Raw genomic sequence first — 16460 nt, 5'->3', positions numbered from 1 at the left:
GGAAATCCAAATCGAAGGGAATTTTTTTTAAAAAAAAAGACGGGCAATGACATTAGCAACCAGAATTATAATTGTTCAATGTGTATTTTCATCAGAATTAAGTATCCGACTTAAACTTACCATACTCTCTCCTGCATCGTGAGCAACGGCACTAGGAACAGAATCAGATACAAGATTATCATATTCCTGAACGATGTCATTCTCTACCTGCATGTTGTCAGTAGGATCATCAGCAAAAATAGGTAGCTTCACCAAGGATGCCGAGTCACCACCATCCTGGGCTACCTCATTTTCTGAAGATTCTAAAACCAATCTTTTGGTCTCTTCAGAACAACCCTTTTCTGGGGCAGCAAGTTTCACATATCTTGTGCTTTGTTTATGATACAGGGACATGGCTTTCTGCAAGGGATAAAAACAATAAATATATAATCAAAAGAATAAAAAAGTCGAGCCATCACTATCAGCGCGTGAGCTTCCCTCAGCCAAAGATTTCCTTGAAAGAGTCTGACCAAGTGCATGGTGTTCCAATGCAAAATTGAGAAAGTCAAACAAAGGCTCGGTATTAGCTTATCAAAATACAGCCCCCGATTCAAATGCAGGGTTAGAGGTGTCATCTGGCTGTGCTTGGGTCACATAGACCCGCAGCACAGTGCCAGCACAACCCGCAGTGACAGCCCACAGCACAGGGCTAGACATGACCAGCACAGGCTGACCATGAATTTAGAAATAAAATATTATAAAAGAATACCAAAGTAACCAAAAAGATGAAAAATTACAATAATAATTAATTAATTATTCAAAATCGACAGCTCATTAACAGGGAGACAACACTGAACATAGCCTCGAGCCAACCACAGCCTAAACTGTGTCGTGCCAGGTAGGCCCAGCCATGAATCCAGACAAGTTTGAATTGTATCAGAAACATAAATCTAACACAACAATCAGTCTAACGTATCGTATGCATACATTTTTTATGTTAATTTAGGCAAGAAAAAGTTTATATTCCTAGGAAATAGCATGACAGAATAAAATGTCTTCTAAAACGAAGAAAACATTAGTTTTGTCAAAATTCATGAGATAAGGAATTAAGGATATACCTTAAATAAATCATCTTTGGCAGTGGAATAGAATGACTTCAAAATAGAACTCGTATCTATTTTTCCGATCTTGCCATCTTTGTTCATCTGAAACAAAATGAATTATAAATTTACATAAAACAGAACCAAATAAGGCATATTGCCACTTTATTGTCAATATGAAAGTAGTATATACCTGAAAACATCCAGAATTAGTATAACAGCAGACATCTTTAGAGTCGGATTTTACCACTTGGGATGTGCACATTTCATACAACTCCAATCTAGCAAGATCAGGTGAGATATCAATCCTGGAAAGGTAATTCGGAACATAATTCACTTTTTTATTTTCTACAACATGAGAGGGCTCAAATGTCCTCTTGGATACAGTTTTGGGGGGAGACTCCATATCATTCTTAGAAGTGGCTGTGTCACTTGAATGCTTTCCACCACTGCTTTCAGTCGGTAAACACTTTGATTGGACTAGTTCATCAGTTAGAGAGTGTGTTGAAGATTGCATTTCTTTCTTCAATGCTGGATCCATACTGTTAACATTGTGATCCTTCCACATCTCATAACCCATTTCCCAACCTCTACTGCCCATTAGCTGTCCATTATCGTCCCACTCTTGCCTACCGTATATATGGGACTCATTACTGAACATACCATTGCTTCTATCCCACATCTGCATTTGAGGATGGCACAATTGATCAACAGAATTATGCCAACCAAAAGGCCGGCCATGACTAGAAAACCTCTCAGCCATATCATGTATGTGATAAGAAACACCACCATGTGCCAAATCCATAGGTCTAACTCCATACATGGGAGGAGGTGGAAAGGGGGACATTGCTGGATGAAATCCAGTAGAAGGTGGTCCATGTTGCAAAGGCATAAAAACATTTGTGGCTGGTGCAGACCAATTTGGGCCAACTGTCCAGGCATTTCCATGTCCCCTTTCAAATCCAAGTTCACTTCGTTTGTAACGGCTATTAGATCTACGGTCATTACTATGAGCTTTATTATCCTCTTGATATGGACCCAAGACGGACGGGCTGTCAATCCCAACCCTCGAAGATGGTGGAGGGCGGAGGTAATTAGGTGAGCGGTCTGAAATATTGCTACTTCGGTAAACAGGTGCCGACCCAATAGGCGTTGATTCCCTAGCATTAACACCAGCCTTAGGTATATCATCTGGAATTGGCTTTTCTGAATCAAACTCTCCTCTATCACCATCTTTATAGCTAGCATTCCTTTGGATAATTTCAGTGTCAAGGCTTTGTCTATAAGCTCGTTCATATTTAGATTCAGAAATTCGATGAGAATTTTTAGTTGAAGATCTTGCCTTTGACTGATTTGGTGAACTACATTCATCTGATCTTGGAGCCCTATCATACTTTAGGGAAGTTTCTACCAATAATTCACCTGAATGGATGTCATCCTTTGTGCTAAGCTTCCCAGATCGAGGAGCAGTGTTTCTATCGCGCAGCCCTGGAGTCATAGAATCTCCTTTGAGACTTGGGTTAGAACGTCTTTCTTCAGGTGCCAATAATCTATGACCTGAGTCTTCATACCTCGACATGTCCCTGCAGAGAACATAAGCTAGTAAGAATTGAACAGATTAACCAAGACAAAGATCAAATCACTGGCAAAACTTCCACCTCAAATACTAAATCATGAAACTGTAGATAACAGAACGAGGCAATATGAATCACTTTCCACCAAAAACAACTAGCAAGAAAAGATTATCTCCCAATTATTTTGCTCAACTATATGACTGTCCACAAATGGAGGCAATATGCAGCCATAATGTATAGCTCCGTAAGAAATCCAACTAACGAGTCTATCAAACTACAGTCAAATCAATATCTTAATCAATGATGAAATTCAAAAGAGAGCCATATCAATTATTGCTATTTTCAAACCAGAAGCCAAGATATATAGTTACAGTCTACCACTAGTGTGGAAATAAAATTTTCATTCTTTCAAGTTAAAGATCTTTGAAAAAGAATACCATGAAGACAGCCCAAACCACAAATAACTGTAACGTTTCAACTATAAGCCAAACTGTGTAGGCAAATATAAATATATTACAATGATTGTTCATTTCAGTTCAATATTTGCTACTTTATACAGCAGGGGAAATGGACAAAGACAACCCACTGTTAGGTACAATTGCAAGGAAATAACAAAAAAATATATATGAATTTAGATTTTAAAAGTGCACCTGTAATGATCATTAACAGAATGAGAATTGGAGCTCGTAAAGCCTTTAAATTGTTTATTATTTGGGCTTGAATCAGTCTTCTCTGTTCGATATCCTGACCTGGGTTTATCATTGTAGGAAGAAGTAGTTCTACTGACACTTGAAACATTTTTCTCAATTTCATGTCGTTCTTTTGTGCCTCTAAGTTTTGGGTCACCAAGATCATCTTTTTCATTGGAATATCTTCTCCTTTTGCTTTCTTTGAGCTTGGTGTCACGAGCATCAAGGTAAGTGTCATCCTGATTAGTGTCCTGAGGTTTAGTTTTCTTATAGCCATCCAAAGATTTATTTTCATCTCTTAGGTTGAATCTGTCAGATTTATCACTTGAGCGATCTTTTGAAGGCCGCTCTTCTTGGTTCTTGTCATCATGATGATCATAGTCATTCCTGTATTTACCTTTGTACTTGGTGCTTTCGTGCCTCTCATCTTTATGGCTTCTACTTCTACTATGATCTCTAGAAGAAAGTCGCCTACCATCAGTGTCTCTACTATCATCTAGCCGTTTCTCCTTGTCTTCGGTGTCATCCCTTCGGGTGTGTTTCTCAGGCCCTTTCTCTGTTTCAACACGGGGCAACAAATCCTGAACTTGACTTTCTGTAACTGAATATTTTGAAAATGCAAGAAAACACATCAGACAAGAATTTTCATGATAAACCACTAAGATGCCTATATATAATGCATATAAGTAGTAGACTAAACCACAATACATGACATTATTATAAACACCAAAAGAGAAATAAGTACCCATAAGGTGATAAAAAAGTGAAAGACAGGTTCATCGATAATATCACTAAAATGAAAGCATAACAATCAAATGGTAAAATAATAAATGAAAATAACTCAATTTGCAAAAGTCAACATGAAACTATCTCAGCTGAAAGAAAAGATGTGAACATACAAACACTGTAAACTGATATGCAGAAACCCCATTTTTGTTGAGGTAACATCTCAAATCATTCTCACGTGGAACCAATAAAAGCAACGTGCACAAGGTATTTAAGACACTAATCAGCTAAGAGAAGCATCAGAAGTTGCTTTTCATTTCTTAATTCTTGCTATAGATCTACTGTTATCCAAAAGGTGTATTTTATTCTTGAAAAAAAAAAAGACAAGGCAAGCATGGTGGAGGCAAGCAATCCTTACACTTCTATTTCTTAAATTTGCAAAGCAACTGAACCAAGATAATCATTCTAACAATTAAAGGCTAATAGTGGGCATTAGAAAACTATTGTGGATTCAACAACGTATAAATCTCACCAATTCAACTGTTCAATTTTATTTTTACGAATATGAGTAAAGAAAATGTTGTACACAATTTTTTCACGTGTTAATAACTTCCATGCAACAAAATTTTGTTAATAAAGATAATGAGCTCATTATTTGAGCCAAAAATTCCTTTCTTCCTCCCTCACGCATATTCTAACTTAGTCATGTTCAACCACCACCTCCAACAACAAAATCAACCTCAGCCTCTCTATATTCATTATAACATTTTGATTTTAATCTTTGATTTATCTTACTAGAGGCAACCTGATTCAGAAGGTAATATATAGAGAGAGAAAAAATGAAATAGCATAACTTTCACCACTACTGTCATGATATTGTCAACCATCCAGCCAAACTTACTGGAACTATAAGATGTTTCCACCTTTGCATGATAAATTGTCATAATCTGCATTTCTTTTCAGCCTTACTATCATATACCATTATAACTGTTATTACCCAACAAATTCCAATAAGAACTGATTAGATTCCAATTTGAGAAATTTGTCTCCCTAAATAGTCTCTCAAGTATAAGAAGTCATTTGGATTGTAGTACTTTTAAGAAGGAACCTTATGACGTAGATAAAGAGATTTTAAAAACAATGTATGATGCATTTAATATCACCCAAATATATAGGCATGCATGCATTAAAGAATTAAACTATCATTTTCAAGCTCCTTTTCCCTAAATTGCATCCTTAGGAAAAATTTAGTTCATTAAGGTGGTGTTTGGTTAAATGATGGGAATGACTATGGGTATGGGTTTGATAGTAAGGTGTAATAGGAATGGGAATGGAAATGAAACCCACCTAGTTATATGGGTTTGATTGATTCCCATAAATTTAGAAATCATTCCCAAATTGTCATTCCCAAACCCACAATCCAAACACCATCTTTTACTATCATTCCATTCCCTCATTCCCAAACCTATCAACCAAACACCTCCTAAGTTAGTGATGACTTATATTTGGGGAATCCATGACACAAACCACTTCCAGAGACAACATGGTGCTCTAGTTCCATACAATGTGTAAAAAACCAACAATCTTAGAAGGAAAATTAAATGTCTAGATATAGCATACCAAGAATGTGTCCATGGCCTGTTGGCCAAGCTACTAATAATAATTTAACCATATTAAATTCTTCCTTTAGAGAAGACAAGTAACAAAAGCTCTCATAGACAATATCTCTCATTAATTTCTTCTAACCTCATCTGAATGCTAGGATTTGAAATCCAAAGCTTACTCAGCATTCTCATTATATGCCAATAAACTCCTTCACACCTCCTACAGTTGTAGTAATCATTAACCATTTAAGATCAATCAAGGATCGCATCAAATTGTAAAGCCTAAAGAAACATGAACTATAACTACTGTATCAGTCTACCAACAATCATGTTGCCAGATTAAAAAAAAAATCTACCAGTTTAATTAATTAAGCATAGAAGAGAATTTGACAGCACTGTCACAGCAACTCTTAACAAATACGCATGTGTCTACAAAGAGAACTTTCACGTGTCAAAAGCATTAGATCATCATGTCACTAAATTACCAAAAGGTTCAGCACTTCCTTACCATTAATTTTTGCATTTTTCTTCATTGCATGTTCTTCATTGTTTGAGAGAGTCTTAGAACCATATTTCCTACTGTGCAAATCTTCAGATTTCTCATGCCTGGAATCTTGGACCTCCCTGTCCTTACTATTGAACCTCTCCTTTCCATCCTTGTAGTGATAACTACCTTCTCTCTGGATTGAATCTTTCTCAAACTTCCCCTTCGCGAAGTCATTCCTACTCCCATGATCCTCATTCCTTTCGTTATGACCATCGTTCCTTCTGCTTGACCTACTCTTGATATCATCAGTCTTTGCTTTTGAACTTTTATCCAACTCCGTGGGACCAAAATCTTCACTTTTTGACCGCTTCCCGTCGTTTTCCTTGCCACCATTCCACCGATCAGCAACCACCGCCTCCTCGTCCTCTCTTGTTTTCCGTTTCTTCTCACCGGAGACATCGCCGTTGCTATTGCTCACCATCTCCTTTCCGGAATGCTCATGCAAGGATCTCTGCTTCTCCGACATCAGATCCCTAGAAACCCTGCCTCCTGAAGTCTCCTCCTCCCTGGTCCTCTTCTCCCGCAGGCTCTCCTCCTCCTCCTCTGAGTCAGACCGATCCCTCGAGAGCTTCCTCGACCGATGCGACCGGTGCCGCGAACTCCTCTTCATCTTCAAGAACCACCAGAAACCCTAATTTCTCAAAAATTCCCGATCGATCGATAGACCGACCGGGATCCCTCAAATAGAAAACAAACCCGTTACAGAAAACCTCCTCTCTCAATCTTCAATCTATCCAGTAAGAAATGGACTGATCGAGCGGTCTAACAAGCCAAGGGCAGCGAGAGAGCAACGCGACGTCTTCAAAGACGTCACGGCAGCGAGATCGAAACGGACGATAACTAGAATTCGGTGCTAGGGCGGTAGGAGATCAAGGTGGGAAAAGATAGGGGAGGAGGTCGCAGGGGCGGCGGCAGGGGAGAGAGAGAGAGGAGGAAAATTAGTTAAAAGAGGAGGCGACGAGGAAGGCGAAGAGATGGGGTTTCGGGTGGAGGCGGTGCGGGCAATAGAGAACTCGTACGACAAAACTACCCTCACCTTCCCTAATCGCTTTGTCCGGAAACTTCCAGTAACATGAAACAACCGTAAGGGCCAATCTGTAATTTCGTATTTAACTGCTTGTTTTGCGGTGGATCCGCTAAGAGCCTAAGATACACGGAGGTAACTGACTGGAACAACTATAACATACTCAACAATTGACCCATTGCAACCCCTTTGACCTATTGCAACCCCCGTTATTTTATAGATCGGATCAACTGTCCCGTAATTCCCTGCCTCATTTAATTAATTAAATGATACAACAATAATAATTATTATGTTTTATCTCACTATATGGGTCCTCTATTTTTTACTATATCATTATCTATATTTAAATAAATTTTATCTTATTTATTATTACTAACCAACTCTTTTTTGACCTTCATCTACCTCATTTTATATGCATATTTATCATAGTTTTATATCGTCTAACTGAAACATTTATTGGTCGTCTAAATCCATAGTTGTATCATCTTTTCCGATAAATGCAACTCCGACTTTCTCTTTAATGCTCTCATTTCTTATTTTGTCCATCCTTGTATGTCCACACATCCACCTTAACATCCGCATCTCTGCAACTCTCATCTTCTGCTCATATGCTCGAGTCATAGTCTAACATTCAGTTCCATATAACATAACAGCTCTAACTACCGTTCTATAGAACTTGCATTTAAGTTTAAGAGGTATTTTACGGTCACATAAAAAACTCGATGTTCTCCTCCATTTCAACCATCCTGTTTGTATTTTATGTAAGACATCTCTCTCAATCCCTCCATCGTTTTGCAAAAATGATCTTAAATATCTAAATCTCTTGGTTCTGGACAATTCATCCTCTCTTATCTTAACAATTGTCTCATTACTTTTATTATTGCTAAACTTAAATTCTACATATTTTGTCTTTAATCTACTAATCTTAAAATTTTTCCCTTCTAATGTTTCTTGCCAAGATTCTAATTTAGCATTTATTCCTTCACGTGTTTTATCTACCAAAATAATATCATTTACAAACAACATGCACCATGGTACTGTGTCTTGAATGTACACAGTGAGTTCATCCATAATTAGTGTAAAAAGATAAAGACTTAGAGTTGATCCTTGATATAATCCTATTTTTATTAGAAATGATTCAGTTGAGCCACATGACGGCTTTACTCTGGTCATTACATCCTCATACATATCCTTAATTAGTTTAATATATGTTACGCGAACACCTATCCTTTTTAGAATTCTCCATATAATTTCTCATGAAACTATATTATAAGTTTTTTCTAAGTCAATGAATATCATGTGTAGAACTTATTTTTGCTCCCAATATTTTTTAATTAATTGTCTAAGAAGATGTATAGCTTCTATTATCGACCTTCAAAGCATAAACTCAAATTAATTTTCGGTCACCATGGTCTCCTTCCTTAATCTTTTTTCTATTACTTTTTCCTAAAGTTTCATAGTATGACTCATTAGTTTAATACCCCTATAGTTTGCAAAATTTTGTACGTCCCCCTTGTTCTTATATAAGGGAACTAGAGTACTTATCCTCCATTGGTCAAACATTTTTTTCATTTTTAATATCATGTTAAATAATTTTGTAAGTCATTCAATACCTTGTTTCCCTAGGCACTTCAATACCTCTATCGGAATATCATCTGGTTCAACGATTTTTCTATTGTATATCTCATTTAAAGTTTGTTCTACTTCTAAAGTTTGAATTCTACGATAAAAATTAAAATTTTTATACTCATTTGACCTACTTAAATTACCTAAGTTAAGTTGATCATCTAAACCTTCATTAAAAAGTTGGTGAAAATACCTCTTCCACCGCTCTTTTATTTCTCCATCGTTTACTAATACCCTATTACATTCATCTTTAATATATTTTATTTGAATAAGATCTCTTGTTTTCCTTTCTTTCACTTTAGTTATTTTATAAATATCTCTTTTCCCTTATTTTGTATCTAATTTTTTATATAATCATTCAAAAGTTTCATTTTTTATTTCACTCACTACTTTCTTAGCTTCTTTCTTAGATATTATATTTTTTTTAGTTTTCCTCGTTCTTACAAATATATAATTCCTTATAAGTTATTCGTTTTTCCTTCACTTTCTCTTGTACTTTCTCATTCCACCACCAAGATTCTTTACTTAATGTTGCATGTCTCTTTGACTCATCGAGTACACTCTTAGCTATTATTTTCAACTTTAATATCATCTTATCCCATGTTGTATTAGAGTCATCCTATATTTCACCTAATGTTTGTACTTCTACTTTCTCCTTAAATATATTTTATTTTTCATCCTTTAACTTCCACTACTTAATTCTAGAAATTGTATATATTTTCTTTCTATTGATACTATGTTTGAAGCGTATATCCAACACTACTAACTTATGTTGGATAGTTAAGTTTTCTCCAGGGATGACATTGCAATATTTACAAATTTTTCTATCTTTCCTTTTAACCATAAGAAAGTCAATTTACGATTTATTATTCTCACTTTTGAATGTGACTAAGTGTTCTTCTCTTTTTTTAACAAGCGCATTAGCTAATATAAGGTTATATGCTATCGTAAAATTTAATATAATTTTACCTTCCTCATTTCTCGTTCCAAACCCATAACTCCTATGTACCCTCTCATATTCCTCATTTTTCACTCCGACATGTCCATTTAGATCACCTCCTATTAAAAGCATTTCATTTGGTGGAATATTTTGTAATATTCATCTAAGTCGTCTCAAAACCTTGATTTAATAGCTTTATCTAATCCTATTTGCGGTGTATATACGCTAATTATGTTTATAATTTTTTCTATTATTATCTTAAGGGCTATAATTCGATCCCTTTTCTAACTACTCCTACAACTTCATCTTTTAACAAACTATCTATAATAATATCCGCTCCATTTCTTACTTTACTCTTTCCCATATACGATAACTCAAAACTCGAGTTCTCTATCATCTTTGTTTTCTCACCTATCTATTTTATCTCACAAAATATTAATTCTTCTCCTAATTATCTTATCTACTACCTCCGTTGATTTATTAGTAAAAGTTCTCATGTTCCAAATCTTAGATTATTAGTTTTTCTATTATATTTGTTCTTATCCAACGTACGGTGTGAGAACTCTTGCATATTTAACATTACACCCAAGTTCTCATAGAGATGTAGCGGTTCTTGTTGAGACGTTATAGTCGGACCCTGTAACGCGAAGTCTTGTATATTTAGTACTATACCCGAGTTCTGAAAATGTTGCGGTCCTTGCTGAGACGTTACATTCGGACCTTCCAACACGTTCCTTCCGGGGGAATAACCTGACATTAGCACAATAGTTTAATGGATTAATTCATTAAATATTTGTCATAATTTTAACGCTAGCTGGTAACCTAATATAATCCTCCTTTTTTATCTGGAGTTAGGATCATCATGATCGATCGTCATAGGTAGAGTTTTAATTAAATGATAGAAGAAAAATATTGTTTTTATTTAAAATCATATTTTTCTTATGTTTTAACTAATGGGACAGGAGATTACGGCAGAAGTTCTGATATGTTATTTTCTTGGTTTACGCATGGTGCCAGACTGACCGTAACGGAGAGGGGCTATTCCTTTTGCTGGGTTGGGTGGGCTGGGCAGGGCAGTAACGTCATCTGTGGCTTATTATACAATTGTTAATTAAAAAAAAATCTTCAATTTTCATCAAATTTACCTTCAAAATTATGATATACTATTGGGTAGAAAAATATTTAAAAATACACGTACATTTATTTCAAATTGGAAAATATTTCCGTGAAAATGAATCATTTTTAAGATGGAGGTGAAATAAATGGTTATTCAATATTATCTAATTTATTCCATCAATTAATTTAATGATGAGAATATTTGTGAGGTCATAGATATTTTACATTAACAACAACAACAACAACCAAGCTTTTTCCCACTAAGTGGGGTCAGCTGTATTACATAGAAATAATAAAAGAGGGCAAATTTACTTTTTTTTTCTCCTTCCTTTCTTTATGTGTATTTTTGCAAAGAAAATTATTTTTAGATGACTTACACTACTGAGAATTCTTCGTGAATTTCCAAGTCAAACAATTCTTAAGTAAATTTAGTTAACAAAGCATTATTTGACTTGGAAATTTAGTATGCATACTCCAAAAAATAAACACATCCATTAAATTACCTTCAAGAAAAGAAAAAAAAAAAAGAGCAGAATGCATACTCTTAGAAACCAACAGGGGCACTCCAATTCCATTCAAATAAACGCCTGTTAAAAGGTTGATAGAGTATTCTGTGCACTCCTGCAGAGATTTTCCTAGTAGTAATTGTCTGCATCCTGGCAAGTGAAGAAAAAAAAAAGTCCTGTGGAAGATTGCCGACAAATCTAGTAACAGTTACATTTTGGGTCTGGATTCGGAAATGTAAAACTAATCCTTCCAACCATCTTTGTTTAATTTCCTTGATGCAAGACCGTTGGAGGATGGAGTCGACACAGGCTTTGAAGGTGTCTTAGGTGCCTCATCATCCCAACCATCTCCCCAACTGTCGTCCCAATCATCTGACTCATCAGCTTCCTTAGTTCCACCAGCCGAAACAGGCAGCACTGTGTCTATCTTCTGGTATCTGGAAGCATGCTTGCGCCAGAATCTGATGGATAACCAAGCAGCTCCAGCAAAGGCAACTGCAGTAAGAAAGATGCTAATGGAGAAGAGACTGAGATACTTGGGCATTCGAGGGGTTCCATTCTTGAGGGAAATTAAGATTGTATTCTGAAATTTGAGGCTGCAATTACCATCTTTTGCAAGAAGAGTGATTGTTGTGTCGCTTGCGCCATTTTTGACAAAAACTTTCACCTGCGTTATGAAAATTAAAGAGAACTGAGAAACCATTTATATATTCTATATAAGGTCTTGATTTGCTAAGCATAGCATTTTTGCTCAACAAAATAAACCCATTAAATTTGATTTGAGAGAGAAAACTGTTCAAGTCATGAGAAATCATCACTTTTGCTAGTAAATGTAGAGGCAAAATCACACTAGAACTGGTACATGCTCATATGCTTTCTAAATGGGCTTCTTTAATTGAATGCTTTATAGAAGTATCCTTATCCAGAAAGCACTGAACCATGAAGGGCCAACTAACAAATGCCATGTATTTTGGAAAATTAAATAAAGGATTCTGAAGATTAATTTGTCTTCTCCTTAAAGATTTTGAACCAAACTAGATGTTCTGTTATTAGTTATTACTACATGCAGACTCTTGCGAGCATTTAATGATAGGGGAACTATGTTCATGTAAAGAGCCAACTGTTGCCTTGTAACTATTAATCCAGATTGATACCCAGAATCCATTGACAAGAGCAAAATGACCAAAATAGGTCCATATATTTGGGTCCAGTGGGTCAACATTGGCTTCCACATTTTTCATATCATTTATCTTCACTTCCAGTCCTTGATTCAGGAAATTAAAAAGTCCTGATGAATGACTTCAATCACTTAACATGAACATTACTCTCTTGATAAGTTTATTTATATTTAAGCAGAGAAAATGAAATGTGAAGCTATCAACAGTCGAATTACCATTGTAATTGACTAACCATCATAATGATCGATTAAGAACAATAGGTAGCTCCAATACAAGCTACAATTATTTGTGAGAATAGAAAATTAAGGTTAAAAAACCTTCTACAATTTTAATAATGGCAACTAAGTGAACCACTTAACAATCTCAGAATCACAGCCTATACTTAACAATGGAAAAGTAACAATCCTACTGTGATATCTAAATGACATTAATTAATCCTACACTTAACAGGACAAAAAATTCAGTCTCTGTACCTAAGAATGACTGTCACCGCTGTGATATCTCCTAGGAATTGCATTCTACATCTATTCAAGGATTTAATTTTCTGAACATGTAATATTGGAGGTTTGTTTCCAGTGCATTTTTCAATCATAACAGAAAAAGGAAAGGAAAGCTATGAACTTTTCCTTTACTTAGCATATGCCTAAATAAAGGAGCAGAACCGTAAGAAGATTAGTCAACATAACAAAACTGGGGAGTTTTTTTTTTTGTTATCATAGCATCAATTCCACAACTGGGCAATTATTTACAGTTGATTATAATATTTTCAAATGTGCATAAAACCTCAATGAAATATGGATATCTAATATAGTTTCGCCAAAGTACCAAAGGTTTTGTGATATACCTCCCTGTCTAGATTTGGTTTAACATTGACCAACGTATCCTCAGGATGGACAAGATGAGGGGCAACAATCTTAACATCAAGGGCTTTTGTCCCTTTGTTCCTTATCAGAAGTGAAAGGTGTGTAGAATCTGGTGAATGGAAAAAATAAATAACGACTAAGTTTGCACAATAGAAAAAACCTAACTCACAAAAATCTTGTGTTATCAAAATTAGAATACTGCTATAACTCCAAATAAATTGTTCAAGTACATCATGCATCAACCTAATACAACCCTGTTTTTATTTTTTTTCTTCACGCATTCATTGAATATCTAATCAACTTTCTGAAGCTATAGGTAAGTATTTTTGTACAATAGAAACAAATCATTCCCATGCACTGAGCAGCTTTACACCATTGACATCCAAACTTTTTTGAGTTTTGAGCATGATGTGAATGGTACATATCTATATTTCAGGCAGTAGATGTGTCCACATAATCCATATTTTCAAAAAACTTGAAAGTCCGAAGGCTAGATTACCGACTGAATAGAGGCATTCAACTGCCTTGAGAATCAAGTAGTATGCCAGTGCAAGAAAGTTATGAACTGATATAAGAGATGTTTTTGTACAAGTATTATTTGGAATATGAAATTCAGTTTCATAGCACATTGAGAAATACAGACACGGACTAGCTAGAAACTTCAGTTAGTTAATGAAAGCATGAGGAACATTACTGTGATTTATTGTAGCATTGTAGTAAAAAGTGATTACGCTCACCCCAAGCGCCTCTCACAACCCCTCCCCAGGTTATGCGAAGTGAAGTAAATCAAGGGGTCAATTTATAGCCAACTGACAAGTGTCTAGAGGGTGGAACATTACTGTGCTTTATAAATCATAATAAAGATGCCTTCAACCAACTAATCATTTATTAGAAAAATTGCTAACACCACAACTTACCTTCACCAGGGACTCTGAGGCAAGCAACAAATTTATCCTTCTCATCAATGCAACTATCTGATGAATCACACCCTTCCATAAGGAAATCTTCCAGTGGTGGTGTTGTAGAGGTTGTAACACTGTGGTTTTCACCATAACTTGCTGGCTTTGGCTCATCCAATGACTTATCTCTCATCCCTTGTAAACTTTCATTCACATTCTTTTGGGATGCTTTATCCAGATTAGGACTCTTATTTTCTTTGCCAACAATGATCGTCTTATCAGTATCAGGATTAGCAACGTGAATGTTGGTATCCGTCACAGTGCCATTGGTCTGAGTACAATAGTCGCAGAATTAGATATTCTAGAAACAAATATGAATGCATATTTACATGCCTAAAAGCTGATCCACCGTCATATGATGTGGGTAAAAACGTTTTGCAGAATGTACCATGAAAAAAAAATGTACTACTGAACTGTAAAATAGAAAAGGAAAGAGTTCATATTTATTCTATCATAAGTAAGCTGATTTTGCTCAGTGAAGTCCCAACCATCTCCGTATCAACCATCTTTAACATTGTATTCGTATCAACCATCTTTAACATTTGTTACATATACCGAAAAGCAGGTAGGAAAGTCAAAGTCCTAAAATCCTACAAGGTACATAAAGTAGCCAAAGCTTCAGAACAAAAATCTCAGAATACTACAAACTCTCAGGAAAAATCAAAGAGTGCAAACAAACAAAAAGTGATCAAATCGATTTTGATCCCTTGGTAAGAACGAGCAAGACAAGCAAAAGTAGCAACCATCTTCGTTCCCAAAAGCTTGGATTTTAGACAGAGAGCTTAGAATCTCACTGACCTCTGCTGCGCTAGCGTATCGATCGGCGTCGAGCAGGATCCGTGCAAGAACAGCGAAGAAGATAACCCATACCCCCTTCTTCATCGAGTCCTCGCCGCCCGCAAGCAGGAAGAGGCGGTGAAGGGGCAGCCCTAATCCTCCGATTCGCTTGCAAAACCCAAGAAGCAAAGTATGGATTTGGAAGAATCTAATACTCTTCCACAAGGCCCCGGGCACTGGAGGAGGCGCGCAGATTCCTTCCTTTTTAGGCGACCGATCCCGGCGGTGGCCGAAGTGGTAAGATCATTGCAAATCTCCCCATTACAATTTCAACTTCACATATAGTACCGTGTCCAAATATCTTTATTTCCGCTCCCTAATAAAATATACGGCAATTTATCAAAAGGCGTACTACAGTTAATGTATTTACCAAAAAACGCATCACAGTTTTATATTTACCAAAAGGCACAGGTAAGTGATGTATATTACCGAATATAACCCTACCGCCAACCAACACCTCTGATCAATCATCAATTCCCAGGCATCCGAACCACATTTTTAAAAAACTTAGATATTAAAAAAAAACGATCATTAGGGTACCTCCCTCCTTCGTGACATGCGAGTGCAGCTCGGTCTTGTGAAACCCTAGTTTAGTGTTCTTGAGCCATCAGTTCGAGTTTTTCTCAAGCGCCATCTAGCTAGCATTTCAGTTTAATTAAAAACCAAGAGTGTTCGTGAGCCATCAGTGAAGGATTCTAGGGTTTACATTACATTAATCAGCTAGTATCATAATGGCGCAAAGACGTCGATCGGGCGAATCATCATCCTCGCCACATCAATTAGCTGTAAAGGTTATCATTTTACAAACTCTGTGATATTGAGAAGCTGAACTAGTATGATTTAAATTTATTTTTTTTATAAAGTATAGGGTTCAGTTGATGTTGGACAGAAACTGCATTGGAACAGTGTCCTCGGTCACTTTAAAAGTTTTTTTCAACCATCCACGAAGAAAGGAACGCATGGAGGCGGTGTTATTTTACATGACCGACACATAATGCTGATCAAACAGTCACTCTTTCGTATTTTTTTGGACATAGAAGATATGCAGCACATCCGTGGGATTTTGGTAAATATATTTGAAAATTGGGATTCAAGTAGTCAAACCTTTAAATTCTCAGGTACAATTTATAAATTTGTATTTTAATTACAAAGTAGTTGTATGGTAAAATTTAAGCGTTTGCTAAACTTGGGG

At 36.0% G+C, this 16460-nt stretch overlaps 2 protein-coding genes across 4 annotated transcripts; both read right to left on the bottom strand.

Moving 5' to 3' along the window:
• LOC122014625 (dentin sialophosphoprotein-like) lies at positions 1-7235 on the bottom strand. Its single transcript, XM_042570951.1, has 5 exons — positions 6181-7235; positions 3304-3943; positions 1273-2662; positions 1098-1184; positions 1-399 (listed from the first exon to the last, which is right to left on the bottom strand). The coding sequence occupies exons 1-5, from the start codon at positions 6827-6829 to the stop codon at positions 76-78; spliced, it is 3090 nt and encodes a 1029-aa protein (XP_042426885.1). The 5' UTR covers positions 6830-7235; the 3' UTR covers positions 1-75.
• A 4234-nt stretch (positions 7236-11469) lies between these two features.
• On the bottom strand, positions 11470-15557 carry LOC122016540. Of its 3 annotated transcripts, none has more exons than XM_042573872.1 (5): positions 15230-15557; positions 14390-14702; positions 13454-13581; positions 12038-12098; positions 11470-11926 (listed from the first exon to the last, which is right to left on the bottom strand). In XM_042573872.1, exons 1-5 carry the CDS (start codon positions 15311-15313, stop codon positions 11673-11675), a joined length of 840 nt encoding a protein of 279 aa, XP_042429806.1. In that variant the 5' UTR covers positions 15314-15557; the 3' UTR covers positions 11470-11672. The 3 variants fall into 3 exon arrangements, with proteins under 3 accessions (XP_042429806.1, XP_042429807.1, XP_042429805.1); XM_042573873.1 differs by having other exon boundaries at positions 11470-11943; positions 15230-15556; XM_042573871.1 differs by having other exon boundaries at positions 11470-12098.
• Between the last annotated feature and the right edge of the window lie 903 nt (positions 15558-16460).

This window comes from Zingiber officinale, chromosome 8B (genome assembly GCF_018446385.1).
Source record: "Zingiber officinale cultivar Zhangliang chromosome 8B, Zo_v1.1, whole genome shotgun sequence".
NCBI classification, from domain to species: domain Eukaryota; kingdom Viridiplantae; phylum Streptophyta; class Magnoliopsida; order Zingiberales; family Zingiberaceae; genus Zingiber; species Zingiber officinale.
Note: the sequence above shows the minus strand (reverse complement) of the source record. Positions and strands in the feature narration are given on the sequence as shown.